General features: G+C 50.2%; 1 protein-coding gene across 1 annotated transcript in view; it reads right to left on the bottom strand.

The window, feature by feature from the left end:
• Positions 1–23,935, bottom strand: part of MGAT5B (alpha-1,6-mannosylglycoprotein 6-beta-N-acetylglucosaminyltransferase B) — a 260,018-nt gene that overhangs the window by 113,638 nt on the left and 122,445 nt on the right. The window contains exons 5-8 of the mRNA XM_006135747.4: positions 22,643–22,716; positions 16,521–16,691; positions 14,815–14,979; positions 13,799–13,968 (exon numbers count right to left, since the gene is read on the bottom strand). Coding sequence (XP_006135809.1) covers positions 13,799–13,968; positions 14,815–14,979; positions 16,521–16,691; positions 22,643–22,716 — 580 coding nt within the window. The remainder of the gene's footprint in view (positions 1–13,798; positions 13,969–14,814; positions 14,980–16,520; positions 16,692–22,642; positions 22,717–23,935) is intronic.

Raw genomic sequence — 23,935 nt, forward strand, 5'->3', positions numbered from 1 at the left:
TCTTGATGTACAAAATAAAGGACAATTGTGTTCAAAAATGGAATCTGTCTTTATTGAACAAAACTGGGGGAGACTGGGAAAAGGAGGTGGGAGAGGGGAAGAGAGAGGCTGGGAGAGGGGAGGGCAACTACAATGATCAGGGGTTGGGAACAGGTCCCATATGAAGAGAGGCTAAAGAGACTGGGACTTTTCAGCTTAGAAAAGAGGAGACGGAGAGGGGACAGGATAGAGGTCTCTAAAAGCAGGAGTTGGGTGGAGAGGGTGCATCCAGAAAAGTTCTTCATTAGTTCCCATAAAGAAGGACTAGAGGACACCAAAGGAAAGGAATGGGTAGTAGGCTTCAAACTAGTAACAGAAAGTTGTTCTTCACAAAGCAAAGAGTCAACCTGTGGAACTCCTTGCTGCAGGAGGCTGTGAAGGATAGAACTAGAACAGAGTTTAAAGGGACGTGAGATCAAGTCATGGAGGTTGGGTCCATGGAGTGGTATTAGCCAGGGGGTAGGAGTGGTGTCCCTGCCCAAGGTTTGTGGAAGGCTGGAGAGGGATGGCACAAGACAAATGGCTTGGTCACTGTCTTCGGTCCATCCCCTCCAGGGTCCCTAGGGTTTGCCGCTGTCGGCAGACAGGCTACTGGGCTAGATGGACCTTTGGTCTGACCCAGGACGGCCATTGTAAGCTCAGGGCTCAGGGTCGGGGGTCTCAGTGGACCCCCTTGATTTTCATGCACACCTGCTCCTGGGTGGCCAGGCTGGCAGCTCTCCTGCCCTAGATGGCCACTTTCCTGGTCCCGGGAAGAGGGGGAGGGCTAGGGGGCATCAGGTGGGTGGCTCGAGCCATGCCAGGTGCAGGGTCTGCTGGCTGGGTGCTGGCAGGTTTGCACCTGGCACGGGCACCGTAGCCAGCCCGTGCCCCTTTAAGGGGTCTGGGGCCGGGAGGGGGGCAGTAGAGTTTCCCTGGTGTTGGCCAGAGTGGCCACCAGGGAAACCTGGGGAGGGCTAGCCTCCCACTAGTTTGAATTAAGGGTCTACACAGCCCTTAATTCGAACTAGTAAGTTTGAACTAGGCTTAATCCTCGTGGAATGAGGATTACCTAGTTCGAACTAAGCGCTCCGTTAGTTCGAATTAAATTCGAACTAACGGAGCACTAGTGCAGCACCTATGAAAGTTAGTTCGAACTAACTTTGTAATGTAGACATACCCTAAGAGAGGCGCAGGAAAAATCATTCTTCTCACAGCCACTGCTCGGAGAAGCTGCTTGCAAAAGGGAGTCCAGTGTCAGCTTAAGAAGACTTATAGGCAACAGAAAATTGAGTCCTGGCAGAGAAAGTGACTGCCAAAGGGGAGGAGGTGCCCCTCAGCAGGTGATGCTGTGCCCTGAAAGAGGGAAGGGGTGTGCCGCACACATTAGCCCTCTCTTTGCCTTCCAGGTTTTTGTAGTGTGGGGAGCATTCCAGTGGCCTCTGTCTCTGACCAAACAGGCATGGAGCTTGGAGATCCCTGGTCCAGGTCAGGTGAGGGGCAGTGGATACTCAGCTTCAGTCTCTTTGAACTCTTTCCTGGACACCGGGTATGCCGCTCTGTCTGCTCAGTAAGCGTTATCAGACTCACGGCCCCAGGGCAGTTCCTAACTCAGCTCTTCTCTCTCACCCATGCTGTTGCCAAATCTGGGAACTTTTTTCTCTAACATCTCCAGCATCTGTCCATCCCTCCCATTCCCCTCACCAATGCCCCTAGCCAAGCTCCATCCCAACAACTGCAGCCCTCTCCTCACAGTTTTCCCAGACACCCCCAACCTCTCCCCCCCCCCCATCTGCTTTCAAAATGCTGCTGAGAAAACCATTTGCTTTACTGCTGCTTGGGCCGTATCCTGCCCTTCCACCAATTCCTCCCCTGGGTTCCTTCCTGTTTCTCCTGTGCTTGGCTAGGGAAATCTGCAGCCCTGGGAATGGTGACGGGCAGGCAGGTGAAAGACAGGTCATACATGTACACAAGACACACTGCCCAATCCAGCCCTTAGCTTGAAGCAGTTCTGGGTGGAGGCCTTGTCATGATCCCGCCTTTGTACCTATCTGGTATGCACTTAGCGCAGTGTGGGCACTAGACAAAGAACCATCAGTTTAATTAACTGATGAGTAAAAATCATTCATTATAATGCTAATTAATACGCTGCTTCCTTAGAAGGCTCAGCCAGCACCTTGGCTCCTAACTAACAGCATGAAACTGCCTCTCTAGAGCCCTCTGGATTTTACATGAATAACTCATTGCCTAGGACATCAATTATTTCAGTCCCCTTGGCCCATCCAGTGTGGGTAAGGAAATGTCTGAAATATCCTCCGGGCTTGATGCACAATGTCTGGGCAAGCAGCACTCTGCAGGAGCCCATATATGGAAACCTGCTGGTACCTGTGTGTGCAGTACCCTGCATATGCACATCCCTGTGAAGTGACAGACACAAACTATCATCCCCAAGGCACCGCTCTTAGAGCGCCCTCTGCTGGAGATGCCACACATTGACATTTACACTTGCCTTGGAATATGTGCTTGGAGTGTTCCAGAGGAGATAACCTGTGCTGGCTTCCCTTACTGAGAAGGGGAGACTGAAAGGTGAAAAGCTTTGGGAGTCAATCAGCCTCCGGATGAAGACAGGGCAAGAAGGTCAAGAGGAAGTTTCTTTTTGACCTGGCCACCCCACAATACAATCCATTCTGAGGCAGCAGTCCCAGTTCCAAGCTGTATTCTACTGCAGAGAACCAGGACATGCACTTCTGCAGCCAGAGTGGAGGAGCTCTGTGCTCCCAAGCCCAGCAGAGATAGGGAGCTGCATCCGGGCTGAGGGGCAGCCGTTCTTCACAGCTTCATTCAGAGGAGTCTCCAGGGAGGCACAAGTGTCAGATTAGAACAGGAGATTTTGTCAGCACTAATGGATGTCTAAGCTACCAGGATCTGCAGAATGGCAAAAAGTGATGGATTATGATGCCCCCGCTCTGTCTGAATCCCCTGCTGATGAAAACAAACTTCTTGTAAACCCTGCCAGCGTGGGCAACAAATCAGCCTCACTGGTTTTTGTCATTGCCCATAAGAGCGAGTTCTTCATTACGAAAAGAAAAAAAAAGCTGTTAACTTCAATCACACAAATATCCTTTAGGAGGATGATTTAGCACAGCACAGAGTGTGCACAATAGCCTGAAGATTTTGTGATCTTTGTATGCATTTTTGAAAAGCTGCTGGGTTTTGCAGGATTATTATTGTTTTAAGATAATTAGTCGGGAGCCAATTCTGCTAGTTAACTCTGAATGCCACGTTATTTCCACCCCTCCTCACAAAGGGACCTTGGATTGTTCGGCAATGGATGCTGTCTTAGTGCTGCCCAGCCACTACTAGGTCAATGATAGTGAGCGAGTGTTCAAGGGTTTGTTTTTGCCTTTTTTTCTTTGCTTCACTCCTGGCAACATCATATATTTACTCACGCACCCTGAGAGTCCAGGGCAGTTTGTGAGGGGAACACTGAGATGTTCTATGGAGAGTTCTTTCAAAGGGCCAGCTGATGATGCACCTGCATCAGTGGTGATTAGAGCTGGACAAATAATCCATTTTCTGGTTTGGTGGAACTCACTTGGCTAACACCTGAGTTACAAAGTCTGAGGCTATGCCTAGACTGCAAGCTTCTTTTGAAAGAAGCTTTTTCAGAAAAAATCTTCCAAAAAATCTTCTTTCGAAAGAGCATCCACACTGCAAAAGTACATTGAAAAAGTGATCTGGTTTTTCGAAAGAGAGTGTCCACACTCATTGGACACTCTCGCACAGGTAAGCTGTGATTATTATGGGCAGAATGGCCACCAGAGCACCTGTGCTTTTTCCTGAAGGCCTCTTCTTTCGAAAAACTCCTTCTTCTGAGTCCACGCATGCCTTTTTCTGAAAGAGATCTTTTGGAAAAGACGTTTTTCCTCAGAGAATGAAGATTACCAATGTTGGAAAAACTCCTGCATTCTTTCGATTTTTTTCGAAAAAATGCAATTGCAGTGCAGACACAGGTGAAGTTTTTTTGGAAAAATTGATGTTTTTCCGAAAAAACCCTGTAGTCTAGACAGACCTTGAATAGTGAAGGAATGTAGGAAAACTTCCAGAGGTGGGATTTCAAAACTGCTTGGTTCTGGTCTAACTCTGCTCCAAGTCAGTGGGAGCCTTCCAGAGGTCTCCAGAGGAGCAGTGAAACGACTTTTCATAATCCCACCCAGACAGCTAGAGCAGGAGTCCTGTCCACACCCCCGGTGTTCTCACTCTGACCCACTATGTCACTCTGCAGATAGAACCCAATCCTCAAACCATCCATCTCGATGGCAAATAAGCCAGGGGTTTCTATGGGAGCATGTTCCAACTTGAAGTCACAGCTGAGAGGCTGACCAATGAAGGGTTTATTAATAAGAACAACTGTAATGGATGAGACCAATGTCTTCCCACAGTGGCCAGAGCAATTAGCGAATGATTCATCTCCTTTTGTCCAGTCCCAGATTCTGGCAGGGAGAGATTTAGGAACAGGGAGCATAGAGTTGCATCCCTCACCATCTTGGCTAATAGCCACTGATGGAGCTGTCCTTCCCAAATTTGTCTAATTCTTTACTGCACCCAGTTATACTTTTGACCCACACAACTTCCTCTGGAAATGGTTCCATAAGGTGACTGTGCATTGTGTGATGAAATACTGTCTTATGTTTGTGTTAAGCCTATTAATTGCATCGGATGACCCCTGCTTTTTGTGTTAAGTGAAAGGATAAATAATACTTTTCTATTCACTAAAAAAACAAATAGTCCTGTGGCACCTTTGAGACTAACAAATATATATATGTATAGTATCATGATCTTAAGATCATTGCAAGAAGTGGGTTTTGCCCACGAAAGCTCATGATACTATCCATATATATTTTTGTTTCTAAGGTGCCTCAGGACTACTCATTTTTAAAGTTACAGACTAACATGGCTACCCCTCTGAAACTTTTCTATTTGTTGCCTCCACACTAGTCATAATTTTCTAGACCTCTAATATAGCCCCCCTTCCTCGTCTTTTTTTTTAAGCTGAACAATCCTTTTTCTTCTCCTCAGATGGAAGTCCTTCTCTGTACCTTTTTGGATTCTAATCCATCCTTTTTTGAGACAGGGTGACCACGACGGCATGCAGTAATTAAAATGTGGCCTACTATGGCTTTATATAGTGACATTCTGATATTTTCTGTCTCACTATCTATCCTTTTCCTAATGGTTCCTAACATTCTGTTAGCTTCTTTGACTGTCGCTGCACATTGAGCAGATGTTTTCAGGGAACTATCCTCAATGACTGCAACAGCCGATTTAGACCGCATCATTTTGTGTATATATAGTTGGAATTGCATTTTCCAATGTGCATTGCTCTGCTTTAATAAACATTGACTTTCATCTGCCTTCTTCCCAACAAATCATCCCATTTTGTGAGGTCTTTTGTAACCCTTTGCAGTCAGCTTTAGACTTAACTAGCTTGAGTAATTTTTTATTGTCTGCAAACTTTGTCACATCTTTTCTGAGATCATTTATAGCTATGTTGAACAGCACTGGTCCCAGTACAGATAATTGGAAGTCCTCCTTTTTACTTTTCCCTAGTGTGAAAACTGGACATTTATTTTTACCCTTTGTTTCTGATTGTTTAACCCTCTTTTCTTAGGACAGCATATTTTGCTTACAAAGTGAGGGATCTTGTCAAATGTTTTCTGTGTCCTGTAGACATTTGTTGACCCTTCCCAAAAAGAATGTTAATAGATCAGTGAGGCCTGATTTCCTGACTTATCATGTCTTGGAGGGATAGCCATGTTAGTCTGTAACTTTAAAAATGAGTAGTCTTGTAGCACTTTAGAGACTAACACGCGCGTGCACACACACGCACGCATAGTAACATGAGCTTTTGAATGCAAAACCCACTCTTTAGATGAGCTTTAAAGAAGTGGGTTGTGCCCATGAAAGTGCATGATACTATACGTCAGAGCTACCCAACATGTGACCCAGGGGCTGCATGAGGCCCACGGCCCGTTTGTTTGTGGCCAATGGTGCAGTTTGGGTTTACACGGGGCTCAACACATGGCCCACGGGTGGGAGCCAAAACAAAATAATAGTCAATATAATGGTCTTCTGTTGATGTGTGTTTTAGTAGTTAAATTCCTAGACTGTCATTGGGCATTAAAAGTGCTGACATATGTATGGAAATCGGGTAAATATTGCATTTTAGTAATGTCAGCAGAACTGATTTAAATGGGGCCTGTATGTTGTGTAGTCTTGCCTTAATCTTTGTATTCATGCCTGTCAGTGTGAAAAAAGCTATTTGCATATATTGGCATATATATTTGCGTGTATACAGGCAGTCCCCGACTTACGCGGATCCGACTTACGTCGGATCCGCACTTACGAACGGAGCTTTCTCGCCCCGGAAGTCGGGGCGAGAAAGCCCCGTTCGTAAGCTGCTCCGGTGCCCCTGGTCTGCTGGAGACCGTCTCCAGCAGACCAGGGGCACTGGGCGGGTTCCCGCGCTTCTGAGGCTTTGCCAGAGCAAAGCCTCGGAAGCGCGGGAACCGCTGCTGCTGCCACTTGGGTGCCGGTGCCTGTGGTCTGCTGGGGACCGTCCCCAGCAGACCACAGGCACCGGGACCCAAGCGGCAGCAGCGGGCGGGTTCCTGCGCTTCTGAGGCTTTGCCAGAGCAAAGCCTCAGAAGCGCGGGAACCCCCGCTGCTGCCGCATGAGACCCGGTGCCTGTGGTCTACTGGGGACGGTCCCCAGCAGACCACAGGCACCCGGACTGAAGCCGCAGCCGCGGGGGGGTCCCGCGCCTCTGAGGCTTTGCCAGAGCAAAGCCTCAGAGGCGCGGGGAACTGCCGCTGCTGCCGCTTCAGTCAAAGCGGCAGCAGCGGCGGTTCCCCGCGCCTCTGAGGCTTTGCTCTGGCAAAGCCTCAGAGGCGCGGGACCCCCGCGGCTGCGGCTTCAGTCCGGGTGCCTGTGGTCTGCTGGGGACCGTCCCCAGCAGACCACAGGCACCCTGACTGAAGCCGCAGCCGCGGGGGGGTCCCGCGCCTCAGAGGCTTTGCCAGAGCAAAGCCTCAGAGGCGCGGCACCCCGCTGCCGCTGCGGCTCTGCTCCCCGTGTCCCTGGTCTGCTGGGGGGGGGGCGCAGCTAGTGTGCTGCCCCCCCCCCCCAGCAGACCAGGCTTTTGTTTTGGACTCTGGGGCAGAGCAGCTGGGGCGCTGCCGATTGGTCCTGCAGCGCCCGTGGGCACTACTGGACCAACCCGGCAGCACCCCAGCTGCTCTGCCCCAGGTCCTGATTCAGCCGCTGCTGGTCAGTTTCAGCAGCGGCTGAATCAGGACGTCTGGGGCAGAGCAGATGGGGTGCTGCTGGGTTGGTCCAGTAGCACCCCAGCTGCTCTGCCCCAGGCGTCCCCAAGTCAGCTTCTGCTGAAACTGACCAGCGCTGACTACAGGAAGCCCCAGGCAGAGTTGCTCTGCCCCGGGCTTCCTGGAATCAGCTGCTGATCAGTTTCAGCAGCAGCTGACTTGGGGACGCCTGGGGTTCTTAAGTTGATTCTGTATGTAAGTCAGAACTGGCGGTCAGTTTCAGCAGTGTCTGAATCTGGACGCCAGTTCCGACTTACATACAGATTCAACTTAAGAACAAACCTACAGTCCCTATCTTGTACGTAACCCGGGGACTGCCTGTACATGCAATCACACTTAAGTTGTGGCCCTCAGCATGTGCTGTGAGTATCATTGAGGGCCCTGGAGCTTTCAAAGTTGAGGAGCCCGGCTATACATATTTTTTGTTAGTCTGTAAGGGTGCATCTAAACTACCAGATTTTTTCAGAAAAATGGCCATTTTTCCGAAAAAACTTCACCTACGTCCACACTGCAATCATGTTCTTTAGAAAGAAAATTGAAAGAATGCAGGGGTTTTTCTGACATTGGTAAACCTCATTCTACGAGAAAGAACGCCTTTTCCGAAAGAGCTCTTTCAGAAAAAGGAATGTATGGACACAGAAGATGGAGTTTTTTCAAAAGAAGAAGCCTCCAGGAAAAAGCACAGGTGCCCTGGTGGCCATTTCACCCATAGTAATCACAGCTTGCATGTGAGAGAGTGTCTAATGAATGTGAATGCTTTTGAAGTGTGGGCGCTCTCTTTCGGAAGAAGTTTTTTTGGAAGTTCTCTTCCGAAAAAGCTTCTTTCAAAAGAATCTTGCAGTCTAGATGTACCCTAAGGTGCCACAAAACTACTCTTTGTTTCCAACTTACCATGTTCATCTATCTGATAATTGTGTTCATTACAATAGTTTCAACCAATTTGCCTGGTACTTACTGGCCAGGATCTGCTCTGGAGTCTTTTTCAAAAATCAGCATTACATTAGCAAGTCACCAGACATCTGGTACAGAGGCTGAATTAAGCAGTGGGTTAAACACCAGTTAGGCGTTCTGCAGTTTCATGTCTGAATTCCTTCAGAACTCTTGGGTGGATCCCATCTGGTCCTGGTGATTTATTACTGTTTAATTTATCAGTTTGTTCCAAAGCTTCCTCTATGGCTGTCTCAGTCTCAGACTTTCCTCAGATTTGTCACCTAAAAAGAACAGCTCAAGTGCAGGGATCTCCTTATAACTTCTGCTGTAAGACTGATGCAAAGAATTCATTTAGCTTCTCTGCAACAGCTTTCTTTTCCTGTGCGTGCTCCTTTAGCACTTCGATTGGCCAGTGGCCCCACAGACTGTTTGGCAGGCTCCTGCTTCTCATGTACTTAAAAATTCCTTGCAGAGATTCTTTTGCAGCTGTTCACCTTGCTTTGCCCTTGAGCTTCTTGTGCTATTTTTGACAGCTCACGCCAGCTGCTATGCTCTCCTCCTTCGTCAGGAAGAAGGAGAAGGAAGGAAGGAAGGAAGGAAGGAAGGAAGGAAGGAAGGAAGGAAGGAAGGAAGGGGCTTAACAGGCATGGAGCTACTAACTTTAGAACAATGCCAGTAAAGTCATTGGAGATGCTAACTGGAACTGAAACGGCTCTGGTGCAATGGGAGGAACAAGCTGGCCTGCAGCGCACCTGCACCTGCCACTCCTACACTGGCTATTCTGGGGGCTTTGTTTGCAAAGATTCTAACTGCAAATGCAATCTGAGTCTGAAACAACAAAGGGGACTTTCAGGGCCTGGTGAGCTTCACTTCCCAGGGCTTCCCAAGAGGTCTGGCCAGAATCTTTCCCTAGCAGAGGTTAATTCAAAAACTATAAAAGGCCCCATTTGCCTCTCATTTACACTGGTTTTACACTGATGTAACTCAATCCACAGAGTTCCTCCTAATTTACACCAGGACCGTAGTCTCTCTGCTCCATGCACTAAGCCCAGCTGTCCTCTCCCGCTGTCTGTAGGACATGCTGCAGGGCCGGTGCTTGGAGGAGAAGTGGTGAGCTCCTGAGGGTTAGTCCAGACCGAGCCTGGGCCTCATACATAAGCAGACTCACAACAGCAACCCTCTGAATGAGGTTGACTCCTCTGCCCAGTGCAGGCAGAGGACAGGGAAAAAGTCATATGGAAAGAGTCATATGGAGATGCTGGCATGGCTGAAGGGAAAGGCAGAGAGCTGCTTCCCAAGAGCCACAAGAGGCGATGTCTAGTTCTAGAGTAATTCACTCCTGGGCTATGTCTACACTGGTGGCTTCTTGCGCAAGAACACGTCCACACTTCCATGTGCTTTTGCGCATGAGCAACCATGGCAGTGTGGACGCTCTCTTGCGCAAGAAAGCTCTGATGGCCATTTTAGCCATAGGGCTTTTTTGTGCAAGAAGCTCCTGCCACGTGTCCACACTGCCCGCTTGCACAAGAGGGCTTACACTTGTTAGAAAGGAGTGTTGCTCTTGCACAAGAAGCCCTTGCACAACGTCGTAAATCTTCTTGTGCAAGAGCGGGCGGGCAGTGTGGACGCTCTGCGGGTTCTTGTGCAAGAACAGCTGTTCTTGAGCAAGAACCTGACAGTGTAGACATAGCCCTGGAGACCTCATGCCGGGGGCAGAGCCTTGGAGGTCAGAAATGCTGTTGGAGCTGAGCTACAGGAGATGAAGCTCAGCAGGGTCTGACACTAGGCTGTGAAGGAAAGTGCTCCTTAGGTTCTGCCCACTGGAGTTTACACCAGACCTACCTCTGGATGTCTCCAGCCTTGTCTTCACTGGGGACATCAACCACTGTTTGCGTAGCTTATTCCGAGTTAAGCCCTGCAGTACAGATGCACCCTGAGTGGGCAGTGGTAGATCACTGCGCCACTGACCAAGTGTGATCAGGAAAACACTATGCTAGGAAACTATGCTAGGAAACTATGCTAGCTTTTACTGCATCAGTGCCACTGCTCTCCTCTGATGCTTGAAGAATGCGTAGTGTTATGGTTAGAGATTAATGCACGTGCTTAAGGTATACAGAGCCATAGTCTCAGCCAAACAAATGCTAAGCCAGCTCCCATCTGACTGGCGCCCAGATTAGGGTTCCCAATTCTTCAGGATTGTCCTGGAGGCTCCAGGAATTAAAGATTAATTGTGAACTAAAGACTCTAGAAACACGAACAACTTACATTGGCAGCCCTAACCCAGTCACCAGTGTAAGCTACTATCAGCTGGAATTTGCAACCCAGCTTCTTGCCCCTGCTTAGAGCCAGGATGAAGTGCACTAGTGTAAACCACCACTTTGCTTGTGGTAAGGGTGTACAGCAGGGGTGGCCCACCTAAATCTGAGAAGGAGCCGGAGTTTACCAACGCACATTGCCAAAGAGCAACAGTAATATATCACCAGCCCTACTTATCTCTCCACCACCACTCTCTGCACATCCCACTCACTGGCAGCCCCACCAGTCAGTGCCTCCTTCTCCTTCTCCTCCTGCCCACTGGGATCAGCTCCCTCTCAGTGGGAGACACTGGAGGGGGGGAGCGTGGGTGTGACAGGCTCAGAGGAGAGGGTAGAAAGTGGCAGGATGCTATGGTGAAAAGGTAGAGGGGGAAAGGGCCTAGGGCAGAGCTGGGGGTTGAATAGTGAGCATCCTCTTGCCCAGTGGAAAGTTGGCCCCTGCAGCTCCAACCCTGGATTTGGTACCTATGGAAGGAGCTGCATATTAACTTCTGAAAAGCTGCACATGGCTCTGGAGCCACAGGTTGGCCACCCCGATACAGGGTGAATTCCAGATAAATTCTAGGTAAGGAATTCCAGGGGTCAGCAACCTACGGTACGCATGCCATACTTGGCACGCAAGCCAATTTTCAGAGGCACGCATGGTGGGAGTTCAGCTCTGACCCTCCTTCCCTGCACAGCCATTAGAGCCCTCCCTCTTCCCCAGCAGCTGGTTAGGCTGTGGTAGCGGTGCATCTGGCCCCCAGGGCAGCCCAGGACTGTGTGGCCACAGCAGTTGCTGCAAGGGGACATGAAGCCAAGTAAGAATCCTCTGTTATGCCCAGACTCCACACCTGAATCCCCTCACTCACTCCCCTCCTCCAACCAAGACCCCACATTGCCAGCTTGCTCCGACACCCTCCCTTGCTCCTGCATCCTCCTTCCTGGCCAGAAACCCTACCCCCACCCAGCTCCTGCATCCACCTTTGCTCCTGCACCCTCCTTCCCAGCCAGACACCCTACTCCCAGCCTGCTTCTGCACCCCACCTCCCATCCAGACTTCACAACCTCTCCCCCTTCTGCACCCCACCTCTCGCCCATCCCTAGCTCACTCACTGGCAGCCTTATCTCACACACTGAAATCCTCATTTTTGTCCCTACCCCAGAGCCTAAGGAGGTCCATAAAATCCACTAACTCTGGAACCCCCAAAAAGTAAATCTGGCCTATGGGAAACCCTGAATCTCAATCCTCCCTGTCCCTTGCTCTCACCCCATGATGCTGGAGCATCAGAGGAGTGAGGTGTCTCAGCTGGGGACCACATCACTGAGGGTTCAAGGTTTTTGGAGGAGTTTTTTTGCTTCTCACTTGTGTGGTCCTCAACTGAATTTTCTGTGGATTAGTGGCCACGACCCAAAAAAGGTTCCCCAACCCTGCCATAAAAAAAGAAAATATTGAAACCTTTTGTGTTGTTCATAAGTTAATATTTTACTTTATTTAAGATGAAGTTAGATAAACTAACATAAGAAAGTTAAAATGCTTACGCTGTTTAAGAACTTAAATTAAACTATTCTACCTAACTGCAGCTAGTTCAAAACATATGGTCACCGTACCCAATGTGCTCCAGCCTACCCCTTTCCCCTCTTTCCCCCGGCATGAAGATCCATAAATAGAAGTTAATAAGTTAAATCTTGGTACACCACTTCTGGAAGGTTTCCAACCCCTGGCCTAAGTCATCATATGTAGCCTCATGCTCTGCATCCAACAACCTCAAAGTCTTCACTGAGCCCCACAATGCTCATGTGAGGGAGGTAGAGAGTATGATTACCATTGAGGAAACTGAGGCACAGAGAACAGGCAGCAAATGGCCCATGATAAGACAATACATCTATGACAGCTGAGAGTAGAATCCAGGGTCTCTGATTCCTCATCCTCCAGACTACACTGCTTCCTAGGGGAGCGTCAGAGTGAGTCAGAGAGAGCTGAATGTAACGATGATTGAAAAAACAAAGCAAAGCATCAGGCTGCTACAGACATATCTATGGGATCTGACACAGCAGTCCGAACAACCACAGTGGTTCTCAACCTTTTTTATACCATAGACCAGCAAACTCATTCATAAGCTTTTGGTGAACTGGTATAGAAACATTTGCATATTCATTATGGCAATTAATTTATTTGCATATTCATTATTATAATTATTTTAATCATTAATATAATTATTTAACCTTGTTATTTTACATTGCATCTATACACTCACAATATATGTCATTGTAATGGATTGTTACTATTATTATTCCCCCCCCCAAAGTGTGCTAGCTACCCAAAGTATTTTATTAAAGCAGACCAACAAAACATGGCACTGCTGCCGGAGAGAGGGAAGCGGGAGGGGGCAGGGAGTGGAGGGCTGCCAGCTGCCCAGGCTTTTTTTTTTTTTTTTTAGAGCCGCCCAACAAAACAGGAGCTGCCGCTGAAGAGAGGGAAGGGGAGCTCCGACCCCTCCCGTCCCAGCCACATCCTTCCTCCCTCCTTCCTCCTCCCTTCTGCCTTATGACCCCTTCCCTGCCAGCACACTCAGAGCAGAGAGCTTCTACTGCTGAGGGAGTGCCCCTCCCCCACCAGGAAGCTTTTTGTGGGTGGGGCTCAATTAGCAGCTGCACGGCCATGCTGCCCCTGCTGTGCAGTTTGCAGGGAACCCCGCCCAGCCAATCATCAAGCCATGGTGGCATGGCCTGGCTGTGTGCTGCAGTCAGGCAGCCAGCGGTTCAGGGCCTGGCACCAGTCCACAGACTGGCAGTTGGGAACCACTGGCCTAATGGTTCAAACCAACCTGTGGATGCCTGGAGGAACAGTCTTCTGGGCAAGCTGCCAAGGCAGCACAGGTTAGTACTCTCAAATTACAGCCCATCAGACAATGCTGGCCTGGTCCCTAGGCCAGCATTCAAGTCGTGGGTTCAAGTCCTGCCTCCCCCGGGTGCAGTTGGGACAGGACAGCCAAAAGCCAGGCAGCCCCAGGGCAGGAAGGATAAGGGGCGCCCTGACAGTAAGGTGGTGGGGCAAGTTCCCGTGTGGCCTAGGGGATACTGCCCCTTCCTAGGGAGGACAGGGTCATGGGCTCAAGCCCTGCCAGCTGGGATCATTTCTTTCACACGGGTATCAACATGGCACTCACCTCTGCAGCTCTTTCAAAGACACTGTGACTTTCAGGCTGTGTCCAAGAATGAAGAGGGCAGCTAAGATATCTGCCCACTGGACCATCTCACCTAGAGGTCCCCCCTTCAGCACCCTGGGGCTGAAAACATCCCCTGACTCCTCTGTCAGGAAGCCAATGTGAACCAAGATCTAGAGAGAAAAGGAGAGAGAATGGTACTGTGATGGCCAGGCAGCATGAAACATGGCTATGTAGGCAGAACTCAGACATGAGAATGGTGAGCAAGAGAAACTACAGAGGGAGCCAGACTGAATGATGAGCAAGAGAAACTACAGAGGGAGCCAGACTCTAAGGTCCTCATGCAGATGTTACTCAGCCTTCACCCAGGCAAAACTCTCTAGATGATTCTTCCAAACTTGGTGCCCACTTAAATCCATGTTTTGGCACCAAAGTAGGAAGCCTGCTCTTTAGAGGTGGCCAGCTCTGACTGCCTGCATGGACTTCAGTGGGCATTGTGGGTGCTCAGCATCACTCAGGGCCATTGACTGCAGTTTTGTCTGTGTGATGAATGAGAACATGCATCAGCATTTGGCCCATGGACATTAGGATGGGTGACTGATTTACACAAGGACTGAGAAGTCTTTAATTGTCTCTATCTAAGCCCAGCCTAATGCAGGTGGCTGGACTGCTGACCTAGCTTGCACGTCCTCAGGAATGACACCTCTACCTGTCGTACCACCAGTCTCTGAAGGCACAAGTAGTATGTGGCTACTGAAGTCACACCTGCCACTCAGCCTAGTGTTCAGCTCAGGAGAAGCTGAGTTTAAGGCGCTCTGAATGTAGTTAGGAGACATGCTCATGATTCACTGTGGACAACCAGCTCATTCCCCCAGTGGAAACAGGCTAGATTTAAGGGACTTTCTAGCTCATCCTGAACAACCTTCAGTTTACTGTGGTACAAGCAGTACAACTGGTGCTGGAGGTGAATGCAAAGGACGTGTCAGTCCAAAATAATTCTCCCTAAATTCATCCTTCACCTGCTTTTGATCCCTCTGTCTGCCCTTCAGTTTCTGTGCCAGGCTATGGGTCGCCAGAAGCCACTGTGAGGCCAAGTGCCGGATTCTCTTCTTCATGAAGATCAAGGATTCCTTGCCACTCCCGATTAGCTCAAGAAGGTAAGAGAGGTTGTTCCGAAAAGCTGCCTAGGAAAAAAAGAGAGTCTGCTTTTTAGGATATGTCTACGTGACGAGCCAGCGTGTGAGTCCCCTGCTTGTGTACATGGACCCATCCAGCCTCTCATCACATTAGCACAAGGGGAAATAGCAGCAAAGCACAGGGAGCAGCAGTGAAGGCACAGCTGAGCCATGCTAAGTCCAACCCCTCCTGAAACTGGCCTGGCTGGTTCTTTTCCTGGAGCAAGTGCAGTCATCCTCTGGCTGATCTGTCCAAAACACATGGGCAAGGTGAAATCAGCCACTATGTGTTACACAGAAGGAACGGCACCCTTGGTTAGCATCAGTTCCTAACTTGGGCAGCACCAGATAAGAGATAGGGAAAGGGACAGACTTGCTGAGCTGGAATGGGTCTTGGGCCCTGTGGGGAGTGAGGTGAGGTTAAAAGAGGCCAGAAGGTGACAAGCATGGGGGGAGGGATAGCTCAGTGGCTTGAGCCTTGGGCTGCTAAACCCAGGATTGTGAGTTTAGCCCTTGAGGGGGCCATTTAAGGATCTGGGGCAAATCTGTCAGGGATGGTACTTGGTCCTGCTGTGAAGGTGGGGAACTGGACTTGATGACCTTTCAAGGTCCCTTCCAGCTCTATGAGATAAGTATATCTCCATAAGAGAAGAGTCTCAACTTCCAAACAGGCCTGCTTTAGGTGAGAGCCTAGGCTGCCCACACTATGGCTAAGTGGGACTTCTTGTTGGGCCATACAGTATCCTCCAGAACTGTAAATGAACACTCCATTCCCGAAAGGTGTGCCTAGGAACTGTTAGGCTTCCTATTCCGAACTACCATTACTCCTCGTTTCACTAGGGTTAGGGTCACGAGAAGTAACAGTAGTTCGGAATAGGAAGCCTAGTCCGATCTACCTAGTCCGTGCCGCGTGTAGCCGTGCGGCACGGAGTCCGCACTAGCGGACATTTAAAAATGGCGGTGCCCAGCGAGATGCAAATGAAGCCCGGGAAATTCAAATCCTGGGCTTCATTTGCAACTCCGGTTGCCTACATTAACCACCCTAGTTCGAACTAGGGTGGTAGTGTAGACAGACCCGTATTGGTTAATGGTTGTGCTCTGGTTTCTTCTTTAGGGGTGAGATTTCCCAAGTGACCTTTCCCCTGATTTTTGTATCAACGCTTGGGTGGTGGCAGCGGAGATTCTATCCCCAAAATCTAGGTTGTTAAGATTTTGGAGGGAAGTTTTATACCAAAGCCTGGTAGATAAGGTTTTGGGGTACTTTTGCTGGCCCCCACTCCTGCATATATCATGCCAGAGTGGGGAAGGAGCCATAACACATAGTCTCAGCCAAACAAATGCTAAGCCAGCTCCCATTTGACAGGGATATGGACACCATCTGTAATTCAAGGCTCTTTGCTCTGATAGACCCTCTAATACAGATTTCTTTCAGAACCATTTGCAGCTTCTGACTTTACTCTCTTGCCTGGAGATGTTGATCCAGCAGCCCACAGAAGAATATACTGAAAGGAGGGGGGACAGGCTGGCACAAAGGCCCGCCCTGCCCTTACCTGTACTCGAGCTGGTGGCTTTGAGGAAGGCATGGCTGCTGTTTGATTTCTCCAAGGCAGTGGAGGGCAAAACCACTCGACTTCACTGAGGTAGATGAGGAATGAGCATTCTGTGCCATCCACGCCGAAAAATGCATAGCAGGGGTCAGACGTCCACCTGGCCCGCATCCACTGCAAGTCAGGCAAAGACAGATCAATGGGATGAGCTCTGCAAACCCCACTGCTGGAAACATGTGTATTGGGCATCTTGTGCAGAAATCTAAGAATGCTCTAATTCCACAGAAATAACACTAGGTGCCCATTGTGAACCCTGTCACATGCAACCTTCCAGACCTTTCCATGTGGAACCTTGGGAGGCAGGGGGAATAAAATGGAAGGAGATCCACAAAAGATTTATACTTCCCTCATCAACCAGCACCACTGTCTCACATCCCAATGTGGGCACCACAGAAGGGCAGAGGTTATTAGTCTCCACAGCAGAACTAGGTTCACAGAAACACAACTGCACTGTGACCAATTTTGCAGTGAAAATTTAAGCGGGAAAGTAGTATTAGAGGCCTCAGTTTCTATTTCCATTCCATCTGCTTACATTATCTAAATTACAACAAGATCCTCACGGCACTTCCCCAGTTGAGTAGGAGTTTGTCACACTATCCTTGGTCATATTTCCTGGGCCAGTGCTTGTGCTTGTGCAGGGATAACCTGTGTTATCCCTACAGTGTAAGTTTCTAAGAATAAGCAACTTGCTAAGGACTGAATAAATAACTCCTTAAAATGTACATTTATTTAACTACTAGCCAATTACCCCGTCATAAGACGGGATTTTCAGGTCTCTCCTCCACGGCGGTCTTCTCTCCTGAGCCTCTGGTCTCTCACTCCATGTCTCTCTCTCTCTCTCTCTCCTCCTCCTACTGCCTCTCCCTCTCTCAGTTCTCCTCCACCTTCTGCCTCTCTCTTCGTCTCTCTCTTTCACTTCTCCCCCTCCTTCCTCTCACTCTCCCTTTCTCTTCTCTTCCCCCTCCTGCCTCTCACGCTCTCTCCACTCCGTCTCTCTCTTTCTCTTCTCCCCCTCCTGCCTCTCACTCTCTCTCCACTCCATCTCTCTCTTTCTCTTCTCCCCCTCCTGCCTCTCATGCTCTCTCCACTCCATCTCTCTCTTTCTCTTCTCCCCCTCCTGCCTCTCACTCTCTCTCCGCTCTCCTCTGTCTCCATCAGGGATGCACACTCATCCAGGCCCCGCCCCCTGGGCGTGTACATCACCGCCCCACCCCCTTCGCCTCCTGCTGTGGCGCTCCGCTGACTTCTGCGCTGCTCAGCGGGCTACCACGTGGGAGCAAGCAGAACAAACGGCCTCTCTCTCTCTTCTCCTCCTACTGCCTCGCCCTCTCTCTCTCTCAGCTCTCATCTGCCTCCTGCCTCTCTCTCCATCTCTCTCTTTCTCTTCTCCCCCTCCTGCCTCTCACTCTCTCTCCGCTCTCCTCTGTCTCCATCAGGGATGCACACTCATCCAGGCCCCGCCCCCTGGGCGTGTACATCACCGCTCCACCCCCTTCGCCTCCTGCTGTGGCGCTCCGCTGACTTCTGCGCTGCTCAGCGGGCTACCACGTGGGAGCAAGCAGAACAAACGGCCTCTCTCTCTCTTCTCCTCCTACTGCCTCGCCCTCTCTCTCTCTCAGCTCTCATCTGCCTCCTGCCTCTCTCTCCATCTCTCTCTTTCTCTTCTCCCCCTCCTGCCTCTCACTTTCTCTCCGCTCTCCTCTGTCTCCATCAGGGATGCACACTCATCCAGGCCCCGCCCCCTGGGCGTGTACATCACCGCCCCACCCCCTTCGCCTCCTGCTGTGGCGCTCCGCTGACTTCTGCGCTGCTCAGCGGGCTACCACGTGGGAGCAAGCAGAACAAACGGCCTCTCTCTCTCTTCTCCTCCTACTGCCTTGCCCTCTCTCTCTCTCAGCTCTCATCTGCCTCCTGCCTCTCTCTCCATCTCTCTCTTTCTCTTCTCCCCCTCCCGCCTCTCACTCTGTGTTTCTCTTCTCCTACTGCTGCGTCTCTCTCACTCTCTCTCTCGCTGTCCTCCGCCTCCTCTCTGCCTCCTCCGTTCTCCTCTCTGTCTGCTCCGCTTTCCTCCTTTTGAATCCGGCGCCCTTTCCTGATGTCAGAGACAAATGCTCGTCCAGGCCCCGCCCCCTGGCTTTTCCCTGTGGGTGGTGCTGTTGCCTCTCGCCATTGTGCTTAGCTGACTTCTGCGCCGCTCAGCCAGGCTGCCGTGCTGCAGCAAGCGGCGCAAGCGGTCATTTGGGCCCTGCACTCCCCATGCAGCCCAGAGAGAACAGCCACTGTTTCAGCGTTACAGAGTCACAGACATTGGGCTACTATATATATGACTAGCCAATTAGCCCGTCATAAGATGGGATTTTCGGGACTCTCCTCCACGTCCTATTCCTTTTCTATCTCGGTCTTCTCTCCTGAGCCTCCGGTCTCTGCTCCACCTCTCTCTCTTTCTCTCCTCCTCCTACTGCCTCCCCCCCTCAGCTCTCCTCCACCTCCTGCCTCTCTCTCCGTCTCTTTCTTTCTCTTCTCCCCCTCCTGCCTCTCACTATCTCTTTCTCTTCTCCTCCTGCCTCTCACTCTCTTTCTGCTTTCCTCTGCTTCCTTTCTGTCTCCTCTGCTCTCCTCTCTGTCTCCGTTGGGGATGCACGCTTGTCCAGGCCCTGCCTCCTGGCCGTGTACGTCACCGCCCCACCCCCCTTCGCCTCCCGCCATGGCGCTTGGCTGACTTCTGCGCTGCTCATCCGGTCCACAGTGCAGAAGCAAGCGGCCCAAATGGCTGTTTGGGCTCTGTGGTCCCCGTGCAGCACCCCCATGCTGCATGGGGACCGCAGAGCCCAAACGGCCATTTGTGCTGCTTGCTCCTGAGTGGCGCAGAAGTCAGCCGAGCGCCATGGCGGGATGTGAAGGACATTACAGAGGCAACAGTGCTGCCCAGAGGCAACAGACAATGTTACAGCATTACAGAGTCATAGACACTGGGCTACTATATATATGCTAGGAGTGTGATACTTTGTCCTGCCTGCAGGCGGTAATGTGTAGTACCACTCTTCTAGCACTAGAACTGGCTGGAAAGCAAGAGTTCTGTCTTGTGAAAAATGTCAGGTTTTTTATATTTATCATTCCACATCAGAATGAAAAATGAGATCTTTCAAAATGTTTCACAGAAACCCATGAGAGTCTTCGATCCAAATGGCCAATATCCCATGTTTAGGGCACTCAGCTGGGAGGTGAGAAGCCCAAGTTTAAGTCCTGGTCTGTCTCTACTTTTAGCCAGAAATTTCATCCTGGATCTGAGAAACCTTCCTAACAAAAGTTGCAATGATAACAATAGGTGTCCATTAAAAGTTTCAGTTTTGCCAAAAAAGGGTTTGTCAAAAATTCTGAACAAGCCTTTTTTAATGCATCATCTGCGATGCCTGGAATGCACACCAGGATAAAACACTGCCTTTGCAATGGCACTACTGACATAACAGTGCAGAGCCCTAGCTAGTGAAAAGCAGTGTAGAGCCATGGACAAAGCCACCTTCTTGAACTCAGGGCTGCTTTGGGCAGGGGGCTGGACTCAATGACCTCCTGAGGTCTCTTCCAGCCCTATGATTCTATGATGGTGAGTACTGGGAGAATGAAAAATATAACTGTGCTGTCCTATTAATAAGCTCTTTAATATTTTTCACGTGGACTTAGCAAGGCATAATTTAAGTGAAGACTGAAGTAGGAAGCTGGGCAAACTTTTAATTCAGGAGTAGACAAGATATGTGTCAAGGGCCGGATCTGGCCTGCCAGCTCATGGGATCCAACCCCTGGACCCTCCTGCCATGACCCTCAGACACACAGCAACCACTGTTTTAAGCCAGGGTTGCTCCGTGTGCCTGTCTGCTCTGGTAGAAGGAGGAGGCTTCATGTGAGCTCCCCACTTCTAGTCTAATCTTCAGCTCCTATTGGCCAGAAACAACCGGCCAATAGGAACTGACCCCAGTCAATCTCTCAGTTCCTATTGGCTGGAAACAACCAGCCAATAGAAGCTGAGAGATTGGCCTATGGGACAGGAGCAGCACAAGTCTCTCCCCCCTCCTTGAGCTGAAAGCCACATGGAGGGAAGAGCCTGCATTTTCAAGTGGTCTGGGGCTGCAGCTGGCAGGGAGCCCAGCCTGCCTTGGGAGTGCTTCAGGGCTGCTGGCTGGGAGATGCAAGTGTCTCCAAGCCAGAGCCTGCCTCTGGCACCCCTACCCTTCCTCCACCCCAATCCCTCCCCCAAATCACCATCCAAACCTTCTACCTTCCCCCCCGGCCCAAGGTCATAACTCCCTCCCAGACCCTGTACTTCCTCCTACACCCTTCTCCAAGGCCAGAATCCTCTCCTGCACCTATATTTCCTGCCTGACCCTACACTGCAATCCCCTGACCCAGGTCACAACCCCCTCCTTCACCCAACTCCCTCTCAGACTTCACGCTGTCTCCTACACCCCAGTCCCTTACCCCATGCACCTTTCTGTACCCAACCTCCACTCTAGACCCTGCATTTCCTCCACAGAAAAGTGTGGCCCTTAACTGCTTTCCACAATCTTGGGGTGGCCTTCCCACCAAAAATTATTGCCCACCCTGTTTTAATTACTTCACGTAAAGCTGCTGACTGCCAAAGCAGCAGCATGCCCCAGGCCAACTGACAAAGGTATGCTCATCTGAGAGCACATTGTGTTGAGAGTTGAGACTCGTGTCACGTTACCCTTATGAAATACAATGTCTTTTGTGATGCCTAAATTATTTCCCAGACACTTGATAATGCTCCAGATTTTTTTTTTTAATCTGATGGTTCTTTCCCTTGCCAGGCTCCATGCTTAAATAATTCAACAAGACATAAAGGCCTGGCCACATTAATCATGAACACCTAGTGAGCTGTAGACAAAGGATGCCCAGCTCTTTGTCCACTCTCAATGAGTTGCTTTGTTCTGCGCTCTCCCTCCACAACACATGCACCACATGTTCTGCTGCCTGATCCTCTAGTGCACTCTGAATGGGAGCATTATGTTCTTGTCTGTGTAATGGGAAGCTGAGCCTGATATACGTTTACACAGTGAGAGGGTGAAAGGGAGAATTTTACTTGATTTTAAAGGGATCATCAGCCATTTCCTAACCTAGTGGTTTTAAAACTTTTTTTCTCATTGCCCAGTTGAAGAAAATTGTTTATGCCCGTGACCCAACATAATTTGACTAGAGTGATAACTCCGGAGTGGGCCTGAGGATGGGAGCTCCAGCTTTGGGGGAGTCAGGGCTGGTGCAGGAGGGGCTTACCTTGAGCAGCTCCTGGTCAGCGGTGCAGCAGGGGCACTAAGGCAGCTTCTTGCCTTTCCTGGCACTGCAGACCATGTTGTCTCCAGAAGCAGCCAACAGCAGGTTCTGGCCAATGGGAGTGCAAAGCTAGTGCTCACAGCAGGAGCAGTGCACAGAGCCCTATGCACTCTTCTGCCCCCAATCCTCACCTAGGAGCCGGGCTTGCTGCCAGCTGCTCCTGGGGTGCAGCACAGTCTGCAGTGCCAGGACAGGAATTGTTCTCCCTGCAGCAACGAGACCCAAGGCCTGGCATTCCATGACCCACTACTGTCCTAATCCATCCCACCTTTTGGATTGCCGGTTCTCTCATTTTACCCTGGCAATTGCTTTGTTGCCATTGGCTCTGGCTTCCATCCAGGTCTTAATTTTCACTCCAACCATTAAGACCTGTTTTTAGAAGATAGCAGGGGGAAGGAGGATTAATTCACCAGGCCATCAAGTAAAACAGAAGATGTGGCTCTCCATAGCATTGTAGACATCTCTACTCAGAAGGGAAAGTGGTACCATTCCCACTGATAGCTGGTGATCTGATCCAAGGCATGGAGTTCACATGTTTATTCATAAAAATGGGGGTTAACCCATTCTGTAGCTAATGGGAAAGAAGATCTTGATCCCTTCCTGGATAGCATTGGGTAGGAGAGTAGTCAAGATGGAAATAGAACCCGTCACAGCCATTGACTGCCTTCTTTCCATAGGAAGTTGCCTCAAAATCATTTTCATGTGTCTGTCGTGAGATGACTCACCTCCACTTTTCCAGAGCAGTCAGGGTATTTGGGGTCTCTGGGCACCTCACACTGGTCCCGTCTGCCTTCTAACCCTGAGGAAAGAGAATTCAGATACAGGGGAAATAGGAAACTTTTAGGAGAATGGAAACTCTAGAATTTAGGCTAGGTCTAGACTACAGGGCTTTATCAGAAAAAGCTCTGCATTTTGCGTAGCTTTTTCTGCTATTTTTTTCAGAAGAGGCTTTTCCGCCATTTGAGCAACTGATAATGGTTCAAGCCCCCTCTAAATCACTCTAGGTATGTCTACACTACAAAGTTAATTCGAACTAACAGACGTTAGTTCGAATTAACTTTGATAGGCGCTACACTAGCGCTCCGCTAGTTCGAACTTAATTTGAACTAGCGGAGCGCTTAGTTCGAACTAGGTAAACCTCATTCTACGAGGACTAAGCCTAGTTCGAACTTACTCTGGCCAACTCTGGCCAACACCAGGGAAACTCTATTGCCCCCCCCCCCCCACCCAGCTCCGGACCCTTTAAAGGGGCACGGGCTGGCTACGGTGCCCGTGCCAGGTGCAAGCCTGCCAGCACCCAGCTAGCAGATCCTGCACATGGCACGGCTCGAGCCAGCCACCCGATGCCCCCCAGCCCTCCCCCTCTTCCCGGGACCAGGCTGGCGGCTCCCGGGAGCTTGCCCGGGAACGCAAGAGGCGGGCACCCGCCTGGTCTAGTGCGGACATCGTGGACCTCGTCCACGACCTCCGTACTAGGCACAGGAAAGTGGCCATCTAGGGCAGGAGAGCTGCCAGCCTGGCCACCCAGGAGCAGGTTTGCATGAAAATCAAGATGGTCCACTGAGACCCCCGACCCTGAGCCCTGAGCTTACAATGGCCGTACTGGGTCAGACCAAAGGTCCATCTAGCCCAGTAGCCTGTCTGCCAACAGTGGCCAACCCTAGGGACTCTGGAGGGGATGGACCGAAGACAGTGACCAAGCCATTTGTCTAGTGCCATCCCTCTCCAGCCTTCCACAAACCTTGGGCAGGGACACCACTCCTACCCCCTGGCTAATACCACTCCATGGACACAACCTCCATCATTTTATCTCACTTCTCTTTAAACTCTGTTCTAGTTGTAGCCTTCACAGCCTCCTGCAGCAAGGAGTTGCACAGGTTGACTCTTTGCTTTGTGAAGAACAACTTTCTTTTACTAGTTTGAAGCCTGCTACCCATTCCTTTCCCTTGGTGTTCTCCAGTCCTTCTATTATGGGAACTAATGAAGAACTTTTCTGTATGCACCCTCTCCACCCCACT

The sequence above is a fragment of the Pelodiscus sinensis genome, chromosome 20 (assembly GCF_049634645.1).
Source record: "Pelodiscus sinensis isolate JC-2024 chromosome 20, ASM4963464v1, whole genome shotgun sequence".
In the NCBI taxonomy this organism is placed as follows: Eukaryota; Metazoa; Chordata; order Testudines; family Trionychidae; genus Pelodiscus; species Pelodiscus sinensis.